Below are 24,711 nucleotides of genomic sequence, written 5' to 3' on the forward strand. Positions count from 1 at the left end.
GATGGGTCCATGTGCCACTGGAACAGCAGCGAGATCAACATGTCTCCACGTCATCGCCACACTGGACGCCCCTCTGCTGTGTCCCCAGGAGACCAGATGTCTGCCCTCAAAGTGCAGCCACGTGGGTGCCGATGAGGAACGCAGGTTCAAGCCCTGAACCGGAAGCTGCACCCTCACTGGGTCTGGTGTGCGTGAGCCAGCGGCCCTCAGCCACACCGCCGGGGCTACACGCATGACCACAGAGCTGTAGCACGTTCCAGCGAACACGCTTCCTCGGACGCTGCTGTGTGCTGGCCAGTTTCGCTCAGTGGGCTTGAGTGGTTTGAGTGTCAAGCACATGAGCCAGTCCCGCCCTCCCCCCACTAGTGACGACTCAGACACTAGTGACGACTGAGACTGCCACCGACCTGCTCTGCACCACCGCTCTCACCAGAGCACCCGACCGCACTCAGGACACGTGCAGTGTCTGCAGACACGCCTGGCTGCCATGTGGGGGGCAGAGAGGGGTGCTGCTCGGCAGCAAGGGACCCCGAGGCTCCTGCAGACACCCTGGCTCCTCGCCGGCCACCTCCCGGCCCCAGCCAGGCCCCGAGAACAGGCCAGTTACACCTGCCCTGCCTGGTCCCGGCCGGGCCCAGCTCCCCCGTCCTGGGCATGCTGCCCTCCCTATGACCTCAGCATCAACGCGTGTCCCAGAGCCAGCATGCTGTGCTCCTCTGTGGTCCCCACTCTCTCTCCACCCCAGAACCACCTCTGGTTTCAGGACCTCCATTGGAGACCGGGGGGACCGAGCTCAGAGGCTCCTCCCCAACAGGAGGCTCCCTTCCCCTCTGGCAGAGCCTGTGCAGTGACGGCCACACACACAGAGGACCCAGCACGTCCCTGGTTGGTCTGTCGCCAGCCTGGGCCCTGCAGACAGCGCTCAGCAGCCTTCTCATCAGCTGTGGGCAAGGCGGAAGGTGGGGGGGGGGGCTGACAGAACGCTGCGCTGTCTCATGTCTGGTCTGTGCCTACGTCCTGACTTCCACAGTCGTTACTGTTAGACACACGTGCTTCCCAGCTCCTACTGCACAGCTCTGTGCCTCGAGCAACTCTGGGTCCACCAAGCCCAGGCCGCACACACCGCTTCAGAGATGCAGACGCAGGGCCCACAGACACAGGCCAGGAAAAATGGCACTAAATAAATGCTGGCCAGCAACACAGGTGTGACCTCAGTGTCCCCAACTGGCCCTGGAGGCAACCCACCTCTTCTGAGGTCCAGGCAGGAGCCAGGGCTGGCAGGACAAACAGGACCGAGGGGCTCCAGGGTGTCTACAGTAACGAGACTGTGACAGGACTCTGGGTGGAGGGCGCACTGGTCAAGACCAGACAGACAGGACTAGATGGGCTACAAGTGAGGCTGCACCCCCAGACAACGCCTACAGGACAGGGACCCCAAGCTGGGATCTCAGGATGAGGAGGACCTGCCAGGAGCCCTGGGCCAGGCGCTCAGAGGGCTCAGCAGCTTTTCTCGTCACGTGTCTCTCTCGGGCTGGGGAAGGGACCAGCCACAGCCCCCAACGGCAGCTTCTGTAGCACTCAGCCCATTGCCCTCGTGACAGCCAGCCCTCTGGGGAGGCGCGGAGCCAGGACGCACAGCAGGGGGGATACAGCTCGGGGTGGGGAGGCGTGGAGCCAGGACACACAGCAGGGGGGGACACAGCTCGGGGTGCAGCGGCCCCCCCAGAGGCTGGCCTCTCAGGCACTTCTTGGGCTGGCACGTGGGCCGGTGCTGTTGGCAAACAAGCCGAGGGCAGGGAGGAAGCGCTGGGCCGCTGGCCGGTCGAGCAGACACTGACATCCAGCCCCACACCCGTCCGCAGGGCTGGCTCCAGAGCAGCTGCTGCTAGTGCAGGTCTGCTGCCCTGCACGCCTGCCAGGAGCCGCCCTGGACATCCTGAGGGCGGGAGCACCTGTCCCTGTGCACAGCCAGGGTACGTGGGCCCCAAAGGCTTGTGGGGTGATGGTGGGAAAGGACCCACTGCAGGGGATCACGGCTTTCTAATACCTACTGAAGAGCAGTCACGTGGGCTCCGGGCACATGAGCCCCAGACACTGAGCGAGCAGGGGAGATGGTGCTAAGAGCAGAAGAGCCGCCACATGCTGGTCTGGGGAAGCAGGAGGTTGCCTATGGGACCTGACATCTCTGCAGAGAGAATGGGCCCACCCCAGTGTGCCTCCCCCTCCCCCTCCGTGCCAGCCTGCAGGTGCCGTCACTGTCCCAGCACCACCATCAGCCCTGGCCTCTCTGCCTCAGGGGCCTGTTCTCTGCGAGGTGACGTAGGGAGGAGAGGAGACAGGTGGACGGAGAGATGCTTGCATGTAGCTGACAGGAGCCCTGGGCCCTGGTTTGTGGGCACAGCAGCTCAACGGTTAGATAGAGTGAACAGAAGACACGCCTGCGAGAGCCCTGTGTGCATGTGTGCACCCTGTGCCTACCTCTCCACAGGGTGAGGGCCAGCAGCTGGTGCAGCCGTGGGTGACCCAGTCTCCCAGACCCTCCACTGGACCACTTCAGGGCTCTGGACACAAAGGCCACTCGCTCCGGAGAATTCGGGTCCATCAGACTGAACAGCTTAGCCAGGTTTTCTGAAAACAGCACAAACACAGACCCTCATGCAGAAGAGCACACCAGGCCTCAGTTCTCCTGCAGTGCCCCCCACAGCCCCCTGCTGCCCAGGGCCACCCTGATGTCACCCAGAGGAGCCAGCCTAGTGACGGAGCACAGCCCGAGTGGCAGAGGCAGCAGCCTGCAGCCACGGGGCAGGTCCTGGAGAGAGGCTAGCACGGTGGCCTCCAGGTGCGTGTGTGAAGGGGCTGCCGTGTGCAACACTGGTCTTGCCACGCTCGTGAGAGAGGAGCTCACGCGCAGCAAGGAAGCCTCACCCAGCAGCTCGTCGGCCACCTCCACTTCCGCCTTCTCCAGAGACTCCAGGACCAGCATGGACAAGTCCGCCGCGCTGTTTTGCTACAAAACATGGAAACAAGAATCGCACGGTTAGAAAGAAAGCTCTGTGCTCAGGAGAGAGCAAAACAGCAAAATAACCAACCTGGCCTGGGCGTGCGGGTCCCAGGCCCACAGTGCCAAAGCCCCACACTGGAGTGCCGGAACGTTCCTGTCCACCCTCTGGCCAAGCCGAGGACCCGAGTGATGTGCCACTAACCTGGCCATGGCTGAAGAAGAGCAGTGCCCCCGAGCACATGAGCTCCCGGGCCTCCACGTGCTTGCTCTGTGACATGTACCTGCAGGGGACAGAGCAGAGGGTCAAGGCGCGTCACACGCCACGCCCAGTGGGCACGCGGTGGGAGGCTGGACGCAAACTGCACAGGGAGACTAACAGAGCAAGCTTGCAGCGCCCACCAGGACAAACACAGCTGTGTGCGGAGTCCTGAGGCTGGCCACCACCCTGCGTCACAGCACCCTGTCCCCAGGGCTCTGGGCTGGGACGTCCACAACCACAGCATCGCCGTCTGGCGCCGGCGTCAGTAGGACGCAGTGCAGGTGCGGGGTTTCCGCAGAAGGGACCAGTGGAGGCTGGGTGACGGCCCCCCTCAGTCACAGGCCTCGCTGTGGTGGCTGGCGCTGCGTTAGGGGCAGGGACAGGGGCAGGGACTCGGGAGCCCCAGGAGGGACTTTCACTGGGGACAGCACCCATGCTGACGGCTCTGCTGTCTCAGTGTGTCCTGCACTGTCCATGGAAGGCATAGGCCGGGTGGCACCGTCACCCCCTTAACCTGCATGGGGCCCACTCTCAACGCACTCGTCACAAAGGACAGAACCGGGGACAGCTGGGAGAGGGAGCAGGGCTGCCAGAGCCTGCAGGTGACCAAGCCCAGAGAGGGCAGAGGACAAGGTCTGTCTGCAACCAAGGTCCAGGGAAGCAGAGCCAGCCCGAGAGCAAGGGGAAGGGCAGAAAGTGGCAGCGGAAGGCAGACAGGGAGCCCACGCCAGCCTAGGAGGTGGAGCCAGCACACCTGGTCACTGGCTACATGTCTGCAAGGTTACAGGAAAGAGCAGGACCAGGGGTCATACGGGCCTCACGCCCATCAGGACAGGAACGGCAGGCGTCCCGTTTGCCACAGGAGAGCTCCCAGGTGGCGGGCCCTGCACACAGCAATCCCAGCCCTGCCCACCTCATGTGCACAGCACATCCCACTTCCCATCCAAAGAGAAAGAAACGCTCTGCAAGCAGACACGCCAGGAGCAGAGCCCACCCACCAAGGGCAAGGCCTCTGCCGGCTGGCACAGGGGCTGGGAGGAGACGGCACCCGCCGTGGTCCCCACGCGGCCTGCGTTCCTGCCCTGCCTGCCGATAGTGGTGTCCTCCGTCTCACACACGCGTGCACACATCTGCACACGTCCAAAGCCAGGTCCCTGCACTGCCACAAGAGCACCAGGAAGCACAGAGACAGCTCCCTCTGCAGGGACCCGCAGGACCGCAGTGTGTATCCTGCATGGCAATCTCACCGGTCCTCGCTTACTCATGGCTCAAGCTAAACTCCATCTCGGTAACGAAAATGTCTTAGGAAACAAGTGTCTGAAAGGCAGGTAAACCGAGTTCCTGGGACCGTGGAGCCCGCTTTCAGGGGGAGGTGGGAGTGCAGACAGCAGTACTAGGCATAGGCCTGGCCGCCCTAGCTGTGCTGGTCCAGCCGAAACTGCCTGTAAAAGGACCTCGAGACGCTGGAAAGGCAGGAAAGGGCAACAGGCAGCCACAGAGAAAAAGGAGCCAGTCTGCACTGAGTCTGGGTGCGGGGGATGTTTCTGGTGAGTGGGAAGGCTGAGAGCAGCAAGCCCCCTGCCTCCATGCTGAGGTGCCATCGGCCCAACACCAGGCTCCTGGCAGCAGCGTCACCCGCACGCCCTGTGTCTATGCACGCGGCACTTGATCTGCTCTCAAAAGAGCACCACGTGCAGTGAGAGGGCCCATGTCTCCCAGAAAATCTGTAACTTGTCTTTACCTACAACCCAACAGAGGTGCCCTGCCCAAAGCACAGGACACCTGAGAGACCCACACCCTGGTGCACAGGAAGGAGGGCATACTGGAACATGCAGGGGACAGAGCAGGGACGGCAGCAGCTCCATCCCCGGCTCAGTGGTGCTCACACTACCAGAGGGCCTGGTAGCCACAGCACAGTGACACCAGCAGCCACAGGGGCCTGGGAACAGCAGGCTTGCAAGCCCAGCTCCACCCACCTACCATCCCCTCCCTACAGACTCCTGCGACCAAAGTGCAGCAACCCACACACAGGGACCCCAGAGACGCAGGTAGCCCAAGGAGAACAGAAACTTGCCTATAGCACCATCTACTGGACAACAGAAGAATGACCTCTAAATTATTAAAATCAAACTGGTACCTAAGAAAAGGCATTTACTACTTGAAACGTGCCCACAGAAGTACAATCCAACAAGCAGTGTGAGCCACTACGGTGACACGGGGACGCAGACAGAAAATGACAGGTCTTCAGAAACCAAACTCAAAGGTCACAGAAGACAGTGATCTGAACGACAGAACTCACAAGTCATCATGATGAGACCCAACAGGACACAAGAACACACAGAACGGCAGCTCAGTGAGCCTGGACCAGAGCCTGAAACTACAAGAGAATGAACAGAACCCCCACGGACATAACAGTGAGGAGAACGCCGTGGCGAGCCCTGGACGTGGAGCAGACCACAGGGAAGACTCAGGTGGAAGAGGAGAACTGAGATTTTTAAAATTTATTTTAGAGAGAAGAGAGAGAGAGAGAAAGGCAGTGGGGGAGGAGTGGGAAACATCATCTCATAAAGTGCATGTCATACATGCCTTGACCAGGCCCAGGGTGTGGAACCAGCGACCTTCAGCGTACCAGGTCAATGCTCTATCCACTGCGCCACCACAGGTCAGGCTAAGATGTTTAATTTTATTTTTTAAATTGACCTTTATTTTTTTTTTTAAAAATTATTCAGTTTTAGAGAGGAGAGAGAAAAAGGGGGGAGGAGCAGGAAGCATCAACTCCCATATGTGCCTTGACCTGACAAGTGCAGGGTTTCGAACCAGCGACCTCAGCATTCCAGGTCGACGCTCTATCCACTGCGCCACCACAGACAGGTCAGGCCAGGCTAAGATGTTATAAATGCAGGAACTCTGGGAGGACTATCTGACTCCATTAGACAGGGCAACACCAGATAATGTGTATCCCAGGAGGAGAGAGGGAGGAGGGAACAAAGACCCTATTGAAAGAAATACTGAGAACTTCCCAAACCTGCAGAAGAAACTGGACATTCAAGTGGAGCAGGCTAACAGAACACTTAATTATCTCAATGCAAAAAGGCCTTCTCCATGACACATCCTATTAAAATTGTCAAGAAGTTAATGACAAAAAAAGAGTTCTAACAGCAGCCAGGGGACAAACAATAGTATCTGCACAGGAAAACCTTCAGGTTGTCATCGGGTGTCTCAGCAGAAACCCTACAGGCCAGGAGAGAGTGGAATGATACAAATGATTGAAATACAGAAACAACCAGCCAAGACGGCTATCCAGCAAAATTATCCTTTAGATATGAAGGAGAAATAAAGGTTTTCAAAGACAAAAGGTGAGAGAATTTGCCACCCCAAGACCTGCATTACAAGAAATGTTCAAAGGAGCTCTTCAGGCCCTGGCAGGTTAACCCAGCATGTGGATGTCCTGGGTTCGATCTCTGGGCAGGGCACAAATGAAAAGTGACCATCTGCTTCTCTCCCCCTTCTCTCCCTCTTCTCCCCCTGTAGCCAGTGGCTCGACTGGTTCCAGCATTATCCCTGGGCACTGAGGATAGCTCAGTTGGTCTGAGCATCTCAGCCTCAGGTGCTAAAAATAGCTTGGTTGATTCAAGCATCGGCCCCAGGCAGGGGTTGCCAGGCAGATCCTTGTCAGGGTGCATGCAGGAGTCTGTCTATCTCCCTTCCTCACACTTTAAACAAACAAACAAATAGAAAGGAGCTCTTCTGAATGAAGTAAAAAAAACACAAAACTACAGTATGTCCGTAAAGTCATGGTGCTCTTTTGACCAGTCACAGGAAAGCAACAAAAGACGATAGAAATGTGAAATCTGCACCAAATAAAAGGAAAACCCTCCCAGTGTCTGTAGGATGATGTGGCAGCATGTGCGCATGCGCAGATGATGACGTAACACCGTGTATACAGCGAAGCAGCCCACGGCCATGCCAGTCGAGATGTGGACAGAGGAAAGTTCAGTGTGTTCTGTGGCTCGCTAAATTCGAATCTGTGACCAAGTGCAACGTGAATATCGGTGCGTTTATTACGAAGTGCCATTACATAGGAATAACATTACTCGGTGGGATAAGCAGTTGAAGGAAACCGGCAGTTTGGTGGAGAAACCCCGTTCTAGTAGGCCATCAGTCAGTGACGAGTCTGTAGAGGCTATATGGGATAGCTAGCTAAGGAGCCCTAAAAAATCTGAGCCCACATCGAACTGCACTGAATAGGTATGAAACTGGGAGAGTTTTCCTTTTATTTGGTGCAGATTTGACATCTCTATCGTCTTTTGTTGCTTTTCCCAATTTAATTGGATGCATTTTATTTATTTTTCTTGCCTAATTACTGTGGGTACAACTTCTAGTACAAGTTAATAAGAGTGGAGAGAGTAGGCAGCCTTGTCTTGTTCCTGATCTTAGAGGAAGAGCTTTCAGTTTTCACCATTGAGTGTGATGTTAGCTGTGGGCTTGTTGTATATGGTCTTTATGATGTTGAGGTGTATTTCTTCTGTACCTCCATTTAATGGAGAGTTTTTATCTTAAGTAGATGTTGTGTTTTCTCAGATGCTTTTTGTGTATCTGTTGAAATGATGATGTGGTTTTTATCCTTCATGTGTTACGTGGTGAATCACATTAGTTGATTAGTGAATGTTGAACCATTCTTCCATCCCTGGAATGAGTCCCATTTGATTGTGCTGTTTGATCTTTTTAATGTAGTGTGTTCAATTTGCTAGCGTATTGTTAAGGATTTTTGTATCCATATTCATCAGAGATACAGGCCTGTAATTTTGTGTGTATTTGTTGTCCTGTTATTTTTTGAGGGTTTTTTTTTTTGGTATTTTTCCGAAGTTGGAAACAGGGAGGCAGTCAGACAAGACTCCCCACATGCGCCCGACCGGGATCCACCCAGCATGCCCACCAGGTGGCGATGCTCTGCCCATCTTGGGGCATCGCTCTGCCGCAATCAGAGCCATTCCAGCGCCTGAGGCAGAGGCCACAGAGCCATCCTCAGCACCTGGGCCAACTTTGTTCCAATGGAGCCTTGGCTGCAGGAGGGGAAGAGAGAGACAGAGAGGAAGGAGGGGGGAGGGGCGGAGAAGCAGATGGGCGCATCTCCTGTGTGCCCTGGCCAGGAATCGAACCCAGGACTCCTGCACGCCAGGCCGTGACACTCTACCACTGAGCCAACCGGCCAGGGCCGTTTTTTGATTTCTGTTTCATTTTCCTTACTTAGTGGTTGGTGTATTAAGGTTTTGTTTGCTTATTATTCAGTCTAGGAAGGTTGTATGATTCTAAGGATTTGTCCATTTCTTCTACATTGTCCAATTTGGTGGTATGTGTAACTTTCTATAGCAGTCTGTCCTGATCTTTTGTATTTCATTTCTGATTTTATATATTTGAGTCTTCTCTCTTTTCTCCTTAGTGAGTCTAGCTAAAGAATTGTCAGTTCTGTTTCTTTTCAAAAACCAGCTCTTCATTAATGTTTTCTATTTACTCTCTATTTGTATTATTTCCTTACTTCTACAGACTTTGGACTTATTTGTTCTTCTAGTTCCCTGAGATGTAATCTTAGACCATTTATTTGACATTTCTTCCTTTTTTTTTTTTTTTTTTTTTTGAGCAAGGCAGGGAGAGAGAGGAAGAGACATGGACCTGCTCCAGTACATATCCTGACCCGGGAATCAAACCAGCAGCCTTCATGCTCTGGGATGGCACTCCAGCCAAGCTCTCCAGCCAGGACTTAATTTCTTTTTTATTTTCAGAGAGACAGAGGGGAGGGGGAAGGGAAGCATTCATATGTTGTTTCATTCAGTCATGTGCTCACTGGCTGTTTCCCATGTGTGCCTTGACTGGGGATCGAACCTGCAACCTTGGGTTGTTTCAGGACAATGCTCTTAACCGACTGAGCTAACCGGCCAAGGCCTTCTTTTTCTCAGGATAGGCCGGTGTGCTATAAACTTGCCTCTTACTACTGCTTTTGCTGCATCCCAAAGGTGTTGCGCTGCACACTCTCATTTTCGTTTTTGTCTGTGACTTTTATTTTTTAATTTTTTATTTTTTTGATACAGATAGGGACAGGGACAGACAGACAGGAAGGGAGATGAGAAGCATCAATTCTTTGTTGCGGCACCTTAGTTTGTTCATTGATTGCTTTCTCATATGTGTCTTGATCGGGGGGCTACAGCGGACCAAGTGACCCTTTGCTCAAACCACATGAGCCTGTGCTCAAGCTGATGACCTCAGGGTTTCGAACCTGTATTCTCTGCATCCCAGTCCAACACTCTATCCACTGCACCACTGCCTAGTCAAGCTTCTTTTATTATTTTTTTTATTTATTCATTTTTTTTAAGAGAGGACAGGGAGAGACAGAGAGAGAGAGAGGAGAGAGACAGAGAGAGAAGGGGGGTTGGAGCTGGAAGCATCAACACCCATATGTGCCTTGACCAGGCAAGCCCAGGGTTCGAACCGGCAACCTCAGCATTTCCAGGTTGACACTTTATCCACTGCACCACCACAGGTCAGAAGCTTCTTTTATTTTTTAATTGACCCAATAGTTGTGCCATACTGTGTGATTTTTTTTCTCCAGCTTCTTTCTTGTAGTTGATTGCTAATTTCATCCTGTTGTGGTTGGAAACGGTGTTTGATATTATTTCAGTTTCCTTAAATTTATTGAGATGTGTTTTGTGTACCAGCATGTGGTCTATCTTTGAGCATGTTCCATGTACATTTGAGGAGACTATTCTGTTGCTTTGGGTTGGAGAGTTCTGGAAATACCTATTAAGTCTGTTTGATCTAATGCAGGGGTAGTCAATCTTTTTATACCTACTGGCCACTTTTGTATCTCTGTTAGTAAAATTTTCTAACTGCCCACCAGTTCCATATTACTGGTGATTTATAAAGTACGGAAGTAACTGTACTTTGTAAAATTTATAAAGCAGAGTTACAGCAAGTTAAAGCATACACTAATAATTACTTACCAAGTACTTTATGTCGGATTTTCGCTAAGTTTGGCAGAATAAATCTTTATAAAACAACTTACTATAGCAGAACAGGCAGAGTCCCATGACTGAATGTGGGCACACAGCCCCACCCGGGCCATGAAGCCAAGGCTTGCAGCCATCCTGCGAGCGGGCTCTTCCTGCAGGGGTGGGGCGAAAGCCCAGAATCAGGCAGAGACTACAGATGAGCAAAGGTGCTCAACCCTGCCCTCCAGGGGCAGAGCTAAGGCCGAGGCCACCGAGCCTTGTACACCTGAGCATGTGATTACAGCCGCTCCTGTAAAGGAGAGGCGGAAACCACAGCAACAGCCCCAGTGGGGTGGCACCAGCAACACCCACAACCCAACGCCCTAGGCAGCAGCAGCAGCGGGGGTGGTGGGCCTGCAGAGAGACCACACCTAGGGAACAGAGAGGCCACACCCAGTGGACCCAAGTGGTCAAAACCTTCTTTTACACAGACAAAATGAGAAGGCAGAGAAATGCAACACAAATGAATCAAGAGAAATCCCCAGAAAAAGACCTGAATGAGTCAGATATAACCAAATTACTAGATGCAGAGTTTAAAATAACGATTGTTAGGATGCTCAAAGATCTTAGAACAATAAATGGTCGTTACGAACACCTAAGTAAAGAGATAGCAAATATGAAAAAAGACATTGAAATAATAAAAAAGAATCAGTCAGAAATGACAAATACAATACCAGAAATGAAGAACACAATGGAAGGAATTAAAAGGATGGATGAAGCTGAGAATCAAATCAGCGAGTTAGAGGACAAGATAAATGAAGGCACAGAAGCAGAGCAGAAAAAAGAAAAGAGACTCAAAAAGTCTGAGGAAACTCTAAGAGAGCTTTGTGACAACATGAAGAGAAATAACATCTGCATCATAGGGGTTCCTGAAAAAGAAGAGAAAGAACAAGGGATAGAGACTTTGTTCAAACATATCATAACTAAATTAAGGCAGGAAAACGTCTCACAAGTTCAAGAAGCATAGAAAACTCCATTAAAGAGAAACCCAAAGAAATCTACACCAAGACACATCATAATTAAAATACTAAAGCTAAGTGATAAAGAGAAAATATTAAAAGCTGCTAGAGAAAAGACTATCACCTACAAAGGAACCCCCATAAGGATGACTTCTGACTTCTCAACAGAAACGCTTGAGGCCAGAAGGGAATAGCAAGAAATATTCAAAGTAACGCAGAACAAGAGCCTGCAACCAAGACTACTTTATCCAGCAAGGCTATCATTTAAAATTGAAGGAGAAATAAAAAGCTTTCCAGATAAAAAAAACAACAAAAAACAAAAAACAAAAAACCCTCAAGGAATTCACTACAACCAAACCAATGCTGCAAGAAATGCTAAGGGGCCTGTTGTAAACAGATCAAAGGGCAAAAAGAATATAGCAAAAGAGGAATACAGCTTTAAAGAATAAAATGGCAATAAACAACTACATATCAATAATAACCATAAATGTAAATGGATTAAATGATCCAATCAAAAGACACAGGGTAGCTGCGTGGATAAGAAAACAGGACCCGTACATATGCTGTGTACAAGAGACACACCTTAGAACAAAAGATACACATAGATTGAAGGTAAAAGGATGGAAAAAAAACATTTCACGCAAATGGAAATGAAAAAAAAGCTGGGGTAGCAATACTTATATCAGACAAATTGGACTTTAAAACAAAGGCCACTACATAATAATAAAGGGAGTAATCCAACAGGAAGATATAACTATTATAAATATCTATGCACCTAATATAGGAGCACCTAAATATATAAAGCAGACTTTGATGGATTTAAAGGGTGAGATCAACAGCAATACTATAATAGTAGGGGATTTCAATACCCCACTAACATCACTAGATAGATCCTCAAGAAAGAAAATTAACAAAGAAACAGCAGACTTAAAGGACACACTAGATCAATTCAATTTAACAGATATCTTCAGAACCTTTCACCCTAAAGCAGCAGAATATATAAGGTCTACCGGAAAGTTCTGTCCGTTTCTATCACAACAAGTTTCAACACGTAAGCACGTTTATTTGACACATGTGTGCCTCTCTATTTTTATCACTTAATGTATACATACTGACGTAGCAAATTAACTAAAACAAAGTTGATTTGTTAGTCTTTTGTGTGAAGCGATAGTGTACCCATGGCTACCGATAAAGTTCATTTACGCTACTGTAATTTTTACGAATCTCAACAAGGAAAAAATGCTACAGAAGCATGTCTGTCGCATCCACCATATTCCCTGGACTTAGCACCCTCCGACTATCACTTGCTTTTGTCCTTACAAATTTTTTTGAAGGGCAAAAAATTCAAAAATGAAGAAGATATCAAACAAGCACTGGTTCAATTTTTCACATCAAAAGATAAAACATTTTTCAAAAATGGGATATACAAATTGCCCTCACACTAGCAGGAAATCATTAATAATAATGACAATTATATTATTTAATAAAGTTTATTGATGGTAAGAAAAATTTGTATTTTGTTTTATTCCAAAAACGGGTAGAACTTTCCGGTAGACCTTATATATTCTTTTCAAGTGCCCACGGTACATTCTCTAGGAGAGACCACATGTTAGGGCACAAAAGCAATCTCAACAAATTTAATAAGATTGAAATCATATCAAGCACTTTCTCTGATCACAATGGCATGAAACTAGAAATCAACCACAACATAAAAACTAAAAAATACTTAAACACCTGGAAACTAAATAGCATGTTATTAAATAACGAATGGGTTAACAATGAGATCAAAGAAGAAATTAAAAAATTTCTAGAAATGAATGATAATGAGCATACATCAACTCAAAATTTATGGGACACAGCAAAAGCAGTACTGAGAGGGAAGTTCATAGCATTACATAGGCATACCTTAAGAACCTAGAAAAAGCTCAGATAAACAACTTGACCCTGCATCTAAAATAACTAGAAAAAGAACAGCAAGTAAAGCCCAGAGGTAGTAAAAGGAAGGAAATAATAAAGATCAGAGCGGAAATAAATGACATAGAGGCTAAAGAAACAATACAGAAGATCAATGAAACCAGGAGCTGGTTCTTTGAAAAGGTAAACAACATCGATGAACCTTTAACTAGACTCACCAAGAAAAAAAGAGAGGACTCAAATAAATAAAATTAGAAATGAGAGTGGAGAAATAACAACTGACACAACAGAAATACAAAATATTGTAAGAAAATACTATGAGGAATTGTATGCCAAAAAACTAGACAACCTGGATGAAGTGGATGAATTCCTTGAAACATATAATCTTCCAAAAATTAATCTGGAAGAATCAGAAAACCTAAACAGACCGATTTCAACAAATAGTTATCAAAAAACTCCCAACAAAGAAAAGTCCTGGGCCTGATGGCTTCATAAGTGAATTCTACCGAATATTCAAACAAGAACTCCTGTCCTTCTCAAGCTATTTCAAAAAATTCAAGAGGAAGGAAGACTTCCAAGCTCCTTTTATGAGGTGAGCATAATTCTGATTCCAAAACCAGACAAAGACAACACAAAGAAAGAAAATTATAGGCCAATATCCCTGATGAATTTAGATGCTAAAATCCTCAACAAAATTTTAGCAAACCGAATATATATATGAAAAAAACCACACATCATGATCAAGTGGGATTTATTCTTGGGAGGCAAGGCTGGTACAGTATTTGCAAATCAGTCAATGTGATTCATCACATAAAAGGAAGGACCAAAACCACATGATAATTTCAATAGATGCAGAAAAAGCATTTGATAAAATCCAGCACCCATTCATGATCAAAACTCTCAGCAAAGTGGGAATACAGGGAACATACCTCAACATGATAAAGGCCATCTATGACAAACCCACAGCCAACATCATACTCAATGGACAAAAATTAAAAGCAGTCCCCTTAAGATCAGGAACAAGGCCAGGGTGCCCCCTTTCACCACTTTTATTCAACATAGTTCTGGAAGTCCTAGCCACAGCAATCAGACAAGAAAAAGAAATAAAAGGCATCCAAATTGGAAAAGAAGAAGTAAAACTATCATTATTTGCAGAGGACATGATATTGTATATAGAAAACCCAAAGTCTCAGTCAAAAACTACTGGACCTGATAAATGAATTCAGCAAGGTGGCAGGATATAAAATTAATACTCAGAAATCAGAGGCAATTTTTTTATACACCAACAATGAACTGTCAGAAAGGGAAATTAAGGAAACAATCCCCTTCACCATTGCAACCAAAAAAAATAAAGTACCTAGGAATAAATTTAACTAGGGAGATTAAAGACTTGTACTCGGAAAATTATAAAACATAAAATAAATCAGGGAACTGACCAGTGGATAGAGCGTCGGACTGGGATGCTGAGGACCCAGGTTCGAGACCCCCGAGGTCACCAGCTTGAGCGCAAGCTCATCTGGTTTGAGCAAAAAGCTCGCCAGCTTGGACCCAAGGCCACTGGCTCGAGCAAGGGATTACTCAGTCTGCTGAAGGCCCGTGGTCAAGGCACATATGAGAAAGCAATCAATGAACAACTAAGGTGTCGCAATGAAAAACTGATGATTGATGCTTCTCATATCTTTCTCCGATCCTGTCTGTCTGTCCCTGTCTGTCCCTCTCTCTGACTCTCTCTCTGTCCCTGTAAAAATAAAAATAATATAAAGTTTAAAAGAAATCAAGGAAGATACAAACAAGTGGAAGCATATACCATGCTTATGGTTAGGAAGGATAAACATCATTAAAATGTCTATATTGGCCCTGGCCGGTTGGCTCAGCGGTAGAGCGTCGGCCTAGCGTGCGGAGGACCCGGGTTCGATTCCCGGCCAGGGCACATAGGAGAAGCGCCCGTTTGCTTCTCCACCCCTCCGCCGCGCTTTCCTCTCTGTCTCTCTCTTCCCCTCCCGCAGCCAAGGCTCCATTGGAGCAAAGATGGCCCGGGCGCTGGGCATGGCTCTGCGGCCTCTGCCTCAGGCGCTAGAGTGGCTCTGGTCGCAATATGGCGACGCCCAGGATGGGCAGAGCATCGCCCCCTGGGGGGCAGAGCACCGCCCCTGGTGGGCGTGCCGGGTGGATCCCGGTCGGGCGCATGCGGGAGTCTGTCTGACTGTCTCTCCCTGTTTCCAGCTTCAGAAAAAAGAAAAAAGAAAAAAAAAAAAAAAAAAAAAAAAAAAAGTCTATATTACCCAAAGCAATTTATAAATTCAATGCAGTACCAATTAAAATACCAATGACATACTTCAAAGATAGAACACATATTCCAAAAATTTATACGGAACCAAAAGAGAACACAAATTGCCTCAGCAATTTTGAAAGGAAAGAATAAAGTGGGAGGTATCACACTTCCGAATATCAAGTTATACTACAAGGCCATTGTACTCAAAACAGCCTGGTACTGGCATGAGAACAGGCATATAGATCAATGGAACAGAACAGAGAATCCAGAAATAAACCCACATCTTTATGGACAACTGATATTTAACAAAGGAGGTAAGAGCATACAATGGAGTAAAGACAGCCTCTTCAACAAATGGTGTTGGGAAAATTGGACAGCTACCTGCAAAAAAAATGAAACTAGACCACCAACTTACACCATTCACAAAAATAAACTCAAAATGGATATAAGACTTAAATGTAAGCCGTAAAACCATAAGCATCTTAGAAGAAAACATAGGCAGTAAGCTCTCTGACATCTCTCGCAGCAATATATTTGCTGATTTATCTCCACGGGCAAGTGAAATAAAAGACAGGATAAACAAATGGGACTATATCAAACTAAAAAGCTTTTGCGCAGCTAAAGACAATAAGAACAGAATAAAAAGACAAACTACACAATGGGAGAACATATTTGACAATACGTCTGGTAAGGGGTTAATAACCAAAATTTATAAAGAACTTGTAAAACTCAATACCAAGAAGACAAACAATCCAATCAGAAAATGGGCGAAAGAAATGAATATACACTTCTCCAGAGAGGACATACAGATGGCCAATAGGCAAATGAAAAAATGCTCAACATCACTAATCATTAGAGAAATGCAAATTAAAACCACAATGAGATATCACCTCACACCAGCCAGAATGGCGTTCATCAACAAATCAACACAGAATAAGTGATGGTGAGGATGTGGAGAAAAGGGAACCCTCCTGCACTGCTGGTGGGAATGCAGACTGGTGCAGCCACTGTGGAAAACAGTATGGAGATTCTTCAAAAAATTAAAAATCAAACTGCCTTTTGACCCAGCTATCCCACTTTTAGGAATATACCCCAAGAACACCATAGCACTGTTTCAAAAGAAGAAATGCACCCCCATGTTTATGGCAGCATTGTTCACAATAGCAAAGATCTGGAAACAGCCCAAGTGTCCGTCAGTGGACAAATGGATTAAAAAGCTTTGGTACCAGCTTGGACCCAAGATCGCTGGCTCGAGCAAGGGGTTACTTGGTCTGCTGTAGCCCCACAATCAAGGCACATATGAGAAAGCAATCAATGAACAACTAAGTTGATGCAATGAAAAACTGATGATTGATGCTTTTCATCTCTCTCCTGTCTGTCTGTCCCTGCCTATCCCTCTCTCTAACTCTGTCTCTAAAATAAATAAATAAATAAATAAAAGAATGAAATGCCTAAGAAATAATTTAACAAAGGAGATGAAAGACTTATACAACAAAAATTACTAATGAAAGAAAGAAATTGAAGATGACACCAAGAAATGGGAAGATATTCTGTGCTCATGGATTGGGAAAATTAACATAGTTAAAATGTCTAAATTCCCTAAAGTAATCTATAGATTCAATGTAACCCCTATCAAAATCTCTATGATATTTTTCACAGAAATAGAAAAATATCCTAAAAATTGTATGGAAGCACAAAAGACCCCAAATAGCCAAAGCAATACTGAGAAAAAAGAACAAAGCCAGAGGCATCACACGCCTAATTTCCAACTATACTACAAAGCTACAACAATCAAAACAGTGTGGTACTGGTAGGAAAAAACACACAGAGAACATTAGGACAGAATCAACAGCCCTGAAATAAGCCTGCACAGATAAGGGCAACTAAGTGACCACAAGAAAGCAAAGAATATACAATGGAGAAGAGACAGTCTCTTCTATAAATGGTGCTGGGGAAAACTGGACAGCCTCATGCAAAAGAATGGAACTAGTCTGTTAGCTGACACTATCCACAAAAATTAACTCAAAATGGATTAAAGGCCTGAAGGTGAAATGTGAAACAATAAAACACACAGAAGAAAATGCAGGCGCTAAGCTCCTTGACATCATCAGTCTTAGTGTCATTTTTGTGGACGGCAAAGGAAACAAAAGCAAACGTGTGGGATGTCAATCGAAAAAGCGTTAGCACAGCAAATGAACCAAACAAGAAAACGAAAAGGCAACCAACTGAATGGGAGAGAATAGTCTTAAAATTATATAGCCTATATAAGGGGTTACTACCCAAAAAACATAAAGAACTCATACAACAACTACAGCAACGTAACAATGTAAAAATGGGCACAAGTTCTGAATTTTTTTCAAGAATGATGTCAAGATGACCAAGAAACACATGAAAACATGTTCAACATTGCGGATGAGTAAACTGCAAATCAAAACCACCATGAGCTCTGGACGGATGACTCATTTGATTAGACTAGTGGTTCTCAAAGTGTGTGTCAGGGTGCACTGGTGCGCCCTAGATTTCCAGGTGCGCCCTATGTTATTCCAAAGAAATATGTGCCTGTTGGGGACCAAAAAACCAACAGGGTTTTTGGAGTTTAGATTTTTGGGGGACAGAGGTGCGGGGAATAGGCTGTAAGCTGACAGTCTGCCCAACCCCCACCTCACTTGCCTGATTAGATTGCAAAAGGCTGTTCAGCTGTGGTGCTGGATTGTTTACAGTACCCCCCATGTTCCCCAGAAAGACTGGAGGCAAGTTTCTTCTATCCTTTGTTTCAGTGGTCCCCAACCTTTTTTGGGCCATGGACCAGTTTAATGTCAGAAAATATTTTCATGGACTGGCCTTTAGGGTGGGATGAATAAATGTATCACGTGACCGAGACAAGCGTCAAGAGTGAGTCTTAGACGGATGTAACAGGGAATCTGGTCATTTTTTAAAAATAAAACATCGTTCAGACTTAACTATAAATAAAACGGAAATAATGTAAGTTATTTATTCTTTCTCTGCGGACCAGTACCAAATGGTCCACGGACCGGTACCGGTCCGCGGCCCGGGGTTTGGGGAGCACTGCTTTGGTGTAAAGTTATGATATGTATGGTGAAGGTTTTCTGCACTCAACACAATTAAGAGTAAAAGAGAGGAATTCTTCAATGTATTGATGAGGAAATGAGAGTCTGCCTTTCAAATATATGCCCAAACATTGAAGAAATTGCTAGGACACATCAGGCTCATGTTTCTCATAAACACAAGAATGAAAAAACTTAACACATTTGCACCGGAACCTGCAGAATTTACTAAATCCTACTAAGAATGTAACTATATATATAAAAACACAACTGTTTTTTTTTTTTAATTTTTTAACCCTTTTACAAATTCTAAAAAGCATAACAAAAAATATAAAAATGTTTTTTAATGTCAGAATTTAATTTTGTTGTATTTATTTCGTTTAATTACCATAAAAGCACGCTTGGACTTTATATTATTTCTTTAATGTTTGACTTAATTATTATAACATTTCTCAAAAATTTGTATATAGTGTGCCTATAATTATTTGTAGGATTTTTAAAAAATTTATTTATTTTTTGTATTTTCTGAAGTTGGAAACGAGGCAGTCAGACAGACTCCCGCGTGCGCCTGACTGGGATCCACCCGGCATGCCCACCAGGGGGCGATGCTCTGCCCATCCGGGGCGTCGCTCTGTTGCAACCAGAGCCATTCTAGCGCCTGAGGCAGAGGCCAAGGAGCCATCCTCAGTGCCTGGGCCATCTTTGCTCCAATGGAACCTTGGCTGCGGGAGGGGAAGAGAGAGACAGAGAGGAAGGAGAGGAGGAGGGGTGGAGAAGCAGATGGGCGCTTCTCCTGTGTGCCCTGGCCGGGAATCGAACCCAGGACTCCTCCTGCACACCAGGCCGACGCTCTACCACTGAGCCAAACGGCCAGGGTATTTGTAGGATTTTAAATGCGCCCCAACTTTAAAAAGTTTGAGAACTACAGGGTTAGAGCATCATCCCGATATGCTAAAGCTGTGAGTTCAATCCCTGAGAGGAACAGATCAATGTTTCTGTCTGTCTCTCCCTTTCTCTAAACTCAGTCACTAAATTAAAAAAAAACAAAAACCCACCATGAGATACCACCTCACACCTGTCACAATGGCTATCATCAAGACTAGATGCCTGAGAGGTGGTGGCACAGTGGATAAAGCATCAACCCAGGATGTTAAGGACCCAGGTTCAAAACCCTGAGGTCACCAGCTTGAGCACAGGATCATCAACATGATTTCAAGGTCATTGGATTGAGCCCAGAGGTCAGTGGCTTGAAGCCCAAGGTCACTGGCTTGAGCTTCCTAGTCAAGGCATCAATGAGTTGGAGCTTCTCATCTCTCTCCCTTCCTGTCTCTCTAAAACAAAAATAAAAAAAGGGCCCTGGCCGGCTGGCTCAGTGGTAGAGCGTCGGCCTGGCGTGCAGAGGTCCCAGGTTCAATTCTTGACCAGGGCACACAGGAGAAGCGCCCATCTGCTTCTCCACCCCTCCCCCTCTCCTTCCTCTCTGTCTCTCTCTTCCCCTCCCGCAGCCGAGGCTCCACTTGAGCAAAGATGGCCCGGGCGCTGGGGATGGCTCCTTGGCCTTTACCCCAGGCGCTAGAGTGGCTCTGGTCGCAACAGAGCGACGCCCCGAAGGGGCAGAGCATCGCCACCTGGTGGGCGTGCCGGGTGGATCCCGGTCGGGCACATGCGGGAGTCTGTCTGTCTCTCCCCGTTTCCAGCTTCAGAAAAATACAAAAGAAAAAAAAAAGATAAGAAATTAAGTATTGGCCAGGACATGAAGAAAGGAGCCATGCGCACTGTTGGTGGGAATGGAAATTGGTGCAGACTGGTACAGCCACGACAGATAGAGTATGGAGTGTCTTAAAAAAAAATAAAAAATAGGCCCTGGCTGGGTTGCTGGTGGACAGTGTGTTGTCCAGCAGGCTGAGATCACAGGTTCAATGCCTGGTCAGGGTGCATATGAGAAGCAATCAATGAGTAGTAGATGCTTCTCTATCTCTCCCTTCCCCCTTCCACCCTTTCTTCTTTCTCAAATAAATGGGAAAAAAATGTACAGTTTTTAAGATTTCTTATTCATTGATTTTTAGAGAGAAAAGAGAGAAAGAAAGAGAAGGAAGAAGCAGAAAGCATCAACTTATAGTAGTTGCTTCCCTTACGTACCTTGACTGGGCAAGCCCAGGGTTTTAAACAGGTGACCTCAGTGTTCCAGGTCACCACCACAGGTCAGGCAAATTTTTAAAAAATTAAAATAGAACTACCACATGACCCAGCAATCCCTCTTCTGGGTTTTTAGCTGAAGAATATGCAAACACTAACTCAAAAAGATACATGCACCCCCGTGTTCACTGCAGCCAAGTTTACACCATGTTTACAATAGCCAAGACAGGACTCAGAAGCAGCCAAGTGTCTACCAGCAGATGATGGATAAAGCTGTGGTGCTCGGATACAATGGAGTATTAGCAATAAAAATGAACGAAATCTTACCAGAGGGTCCTTATGTTAAGTGACATAGAGAATGATAAATATCCTATGATTTCACTCATTGGTAAAATCTAAAACGAAGTGAAAAAACAAACTCATAGGTACAGAGAACTAAACGGTGACTGCCCCAGGGTGTGAACAGGTGAAGGGTCACCTGTGCTAATTTAGGAAGCAGGCTAGACTGGGTAGAGAGCTCACTATAGAGTTCACAGATGTGAATTATAATAATGTACACCTAAAGTTCACACAATGTTTTAACCGTTACCTCAATAAATTTAATTTTTTAAAAACTGTGTCAAATGAAGAGTCACATCAAAAGACTCAGCTTAAACGATACCTCTGAAAGCTAGGGTCACCCCAAGTCACCCCAGAACACGGTCTGAACCGAAGAGGCATGGCTGCCCCGCCCCTACCATTCCCTTAGGAAAAGTTCCCATGCCCAGGGTTGCAGAGCATGTATTTTAAGGTTGTCTTCCTAAAATTTTCTTTGATTTATGAGGCAAAAACAGGAGCCACAACCAACCAACCACACCAACCTCAGAAGGCCGGGGAGGCCCCTCGGGGTGATGGTGCAGCAAAGGGCCACTCCGCAGGGCAGTCAAGGAAGCCAAGGTGGTGTGTGTGTGGTGTGTGTGATTTAACTAATCACCCGACAGGCCTGGAAAACCAACTCCATCCACAAAGGTCTGACCACCCACTGCCTCCAGCACCGAGGGTGCCACCCAGCCACACACCAACGGGATGTGCAGCCTCTGGTGGAACCTGCCGGACCAGCGACCACGCCCAATCCCGTGGACAAGCCCCCCGCCCCCCAACGATACCAATCTGCCGACTGCCGGATTCCTTCCCTCAAGCTGCTGCAGAATATAAGTGAATTAAAATAGCACAGTGTGGCCTGACCTGTGGTGGCGCAGTGGATAAAGTGTCAACCTGGAAACGCTGAGGTTGCAGGTTCAAAACCCTGGGCTTGCCTGGTCAAGGCACATATGGGAGTTGATGCTTCCTGCTCCTCCCCACCTTCTCTCTCTTTCTCTCTCTCTCTCCTCTCTATAATGAATAAACAAAAAAATCTTAAAAAAAAAAAAAAAAAAAAAAAATAGCACAGTGTGGTGAACAGAACCAGTGGGTGCATGGGCAAACTATGGTCCATCCACACACACAATGGGCTACCACTTAGCAATACACTCGTGAATGAGTTGATTATTAAGGCAGATGAGGAAACTTTCAGAGGTGATGAGTATTTTCAGTACATTCATGGGTGTGTATTAGTGAAAACTCGTAAGTTGTACATTTTATGTGCATACTTAAGTATAAGCACATGTATATATTTGTAGAAAGAAAGTAAAAATTAGTACAAGTTGGTGAAGCTGAGTTCTCCAAGAGCTACACACTGTAGAGAGCCCCAAACCAGGGCTGTACCCTCAAGGGACAAGGACAGCTCCCGCCCTTTTCGGTGGGGCCTCCTGGGTGGCAATCACAGGCACCAGGTCCCAGGTTGCAGGCTGCTCACTTCTCACGACCCCTGAAGGGGTGTAGGAGCATCTTCAACGACCAGACAGGGCTCAGAGGTTAACAAGATGTCCTGGGTCACAGGTCACAGAGCAGAGGCTGGAATGCAAACCCAGGTCATGGCTGGGCTGGTGAAGAGCCTGTATGCTCACCACCATCCCCCAAACCGGTCAGAAACACACCCTGGGCGAAGGGCTCGCTACTGTGAAGCTGATGACGTTCTTCACCCAAACAGCCTCAAAACAAGGAACACGTGTTTGTTGCAGGAAGACGGATTTTGCTGTAATCACTGGGACAAACGACCATATACAAATCCCCAAGGACAGCGAGCACGGCACAACCTTGAGTGCTCCCAAAGCTCCCCTCGCAGCCTTTCGATGCCAGGCAGGCGGCTGGGAGAGTGTCCTGCCGGCTCGCATCTCGCATCTCGGGCCGTCCTGGAAGGAAAATCCACTCCGCCTGCCGCCACGCAGCCCGGCACCGCTGGGGGCACCTGAGTCGATCACTAAAACCAAAGCAGAAAGTACCCCCAAAGTGCCCAAGACACTGACTCCACTGGCCCTTGAGAGAAAAACGCAAAACCTCAGCCTGTTCGAGTGGGAGCCAGACCGACTGCCCCTACGTGCCGCACACGGTGGCTGTCCTCCAGCGCGGACAGGGGGGGGCTCCCCGAGAACCGAGCACGTCCTCGGCGGTTACCTGTCTGGCTCCCCGCGTTCTTATCAACGGCCCCATTGTTTCCGCCCGGCCCCGCCAGGACCACAGGATGTGTCCCCTCCAGGAGCGCCGCACGCACGTGGAAAAGGCCTACGGGTCACCGCGGTCACTGTGACGGCAGAAAGGCCGGGACCCTGCAACCCGAGGCCGGGACCGCCAGCCGCGCAGAGCTCTCGGAGCCGCTCGCAGAGGCGCGTACCCCGACTCCTCGCAGCCCGGAGCCCTTCCCACGTGCGGCCGGTGCCCACCCCGCAGGCCGCGCCGGGTCAGTGTCCGCCCCGCCCCGCACGTGGCCAGAGGCCAGCGGCCAGCGCACGCGCAGCGCAGGTGAACAGCAGCACCGGGGGGCAAAAATAGCTGCCTCACGCACGATCCCGCGCGGGCGAGCACCGGCGACACCACGGAGAGGAGCGAGCGGGTCCCCAGTGGGAGGAACACCGCGTGGGAGCTCGCACCCCACGGTGCTCGGGGTGGGCGCAGCCGAGCGGCCACCGCGGACCGGGCAAACGAGCCCGGGTGGCGCGGCGGGGGTGGCTGGCTCCGGGGTCCACGGGTGCCGACCGCCCGGCGACAGGCAGCAGCGCGGGCCAATGGGCGGCGGGCGGGCGGGCGGGGCAGGCCAATGGGGGGCGGCGGCGGCGGCGGGCGGGGCGGGGCCCGGCGCCTACCTGAAGAAGAGGGTCCGGTACATCTGGTGCGCCTCGTAGTAGTCGCCCTTCTCGACGCTGGCGCGCAGCTTGCCCTCCACGCGCTGGACGCCGCCGCGGTTCCGGGCGCCGTTCCGGCCGCCCTCCTGCTCGGCCATCGCCGCCGCCATCGGGCCGGCGCTCCGCGCAGGGCTGACGCTGTCGCAGGCGCGGTCGGCAGCGCCTCTCGGCTTCCGTCCCGGCGGCCGCTCGACGTCCTCTACGGTGGCCGCGAGAAGCCGCAAAGCCGGGGGCGGGCACGCCGCCGCGAGGCCACGTGACCGAGGGCGGCCCGCGGGGGGGCACGTGACCGCGGCGAACGCTGCGTCCGGGGATTCCACGTGACGGCGGCGGCGCGCTGTCGCCACAAAGGCGGCCGTACGTGGGGCGGGGCGCTGGACGGCGGCGGCTTCGGCCGGAGCGTGGTTCCCAAGCTGGCCGCAGCGGTTTCAGCGATCGTTGACACAAAGATTTAAAAATAAAGTCTTTTCACCATTTCCGCGGCGTGTGAACAAGTCTTCAGGCCACGACTGGGGCACCGGCGGCGGTTGGCGTGTGTGGGGCCCACGGGTCCGACCATGCCCGCGGAGGTCGCGCTCACTGGCCGGGGGGCGCCGGCATCTTCCCGGGAATTGGAAGAAAGCGAAGTCCTGGGGGTGCGTCGGCTGCGCACGTGGGGCCGGGAGGCACCCCTGTCGCCGGAGTGAGAACAAGGTGCGGCCGGAGGGGGACCGTTGCAAACCGCTCGCAGGCCCACGGCCGCCTGTCCCTCCAGGGCCGCGCGAGACGGAGCCCGCGCCGCCGCCGCCGCCTGCCCCGCGCGGTC

At 49.0% G+C, this 24,711-nt stretch overlaps 1 protein-coding gene across 3 annotated transcripts in view; it reads right to left on the reverse strand.

Annotated features, from left to right (window-relative positions):
* GET4 (guided entry of tail-anchored proteins factor 4) overlaps positions 1-24,120 on the reverse strand; it is a 29,212-nt gene extending 5,092 nt beyond the window's left edge. The window contains exons 1-5 of one of the 3 annotated variants that reach the window (XM_066273576.1): positions 23,182-23,712; positions 20,977-21,044; positions 3,204-3,282; positions 2,926-3,007; positions 2,479-2,628 (exon numbers count right to left, since the gene is read on the reverse strand). In XM_066273576.1, coding sequence (XP_066129673.1) covers positions 2,479-2,628; positions 2,926-3,007; positions 3,204-3,282; positions 20,977-21,044; positions 23,182-23,217 — 415 coding nt within the window. In that variant the 5' untranslated portion in view covers positions 23,218-23,712. Of the gene's footprint in view, positions 1-2,478; positions 2,629-2,925; positions 3,008-3,203; positions 3,283-20,976; positions 21,045-23,181; positions 23,713-23,867 lie in introns of those variants that run through there. The other 2 variants (XM_066273575.1, XM_066273577.1) reach the window with 2 other exon arrangements.
* Positions 24,121-24,711: the final 591 nt, after the last annotated feature.

This window comes from Saccopteryx bilineata, chromosome 4, assembly GCF_036850765.1.
Source record: "Saccopteryx bilineata isolate mSacBil1 chromosome 4, mSacBil1_pri_phased_curated, whole genome shotgun sequence".
Classification (NCBI taxonomy): Eukaryota; Metazoa; Chordata; class Mammalia; order Chiroptera; family Emballonuridae; genus Saccopteryx; species Saccopteryx bilineata.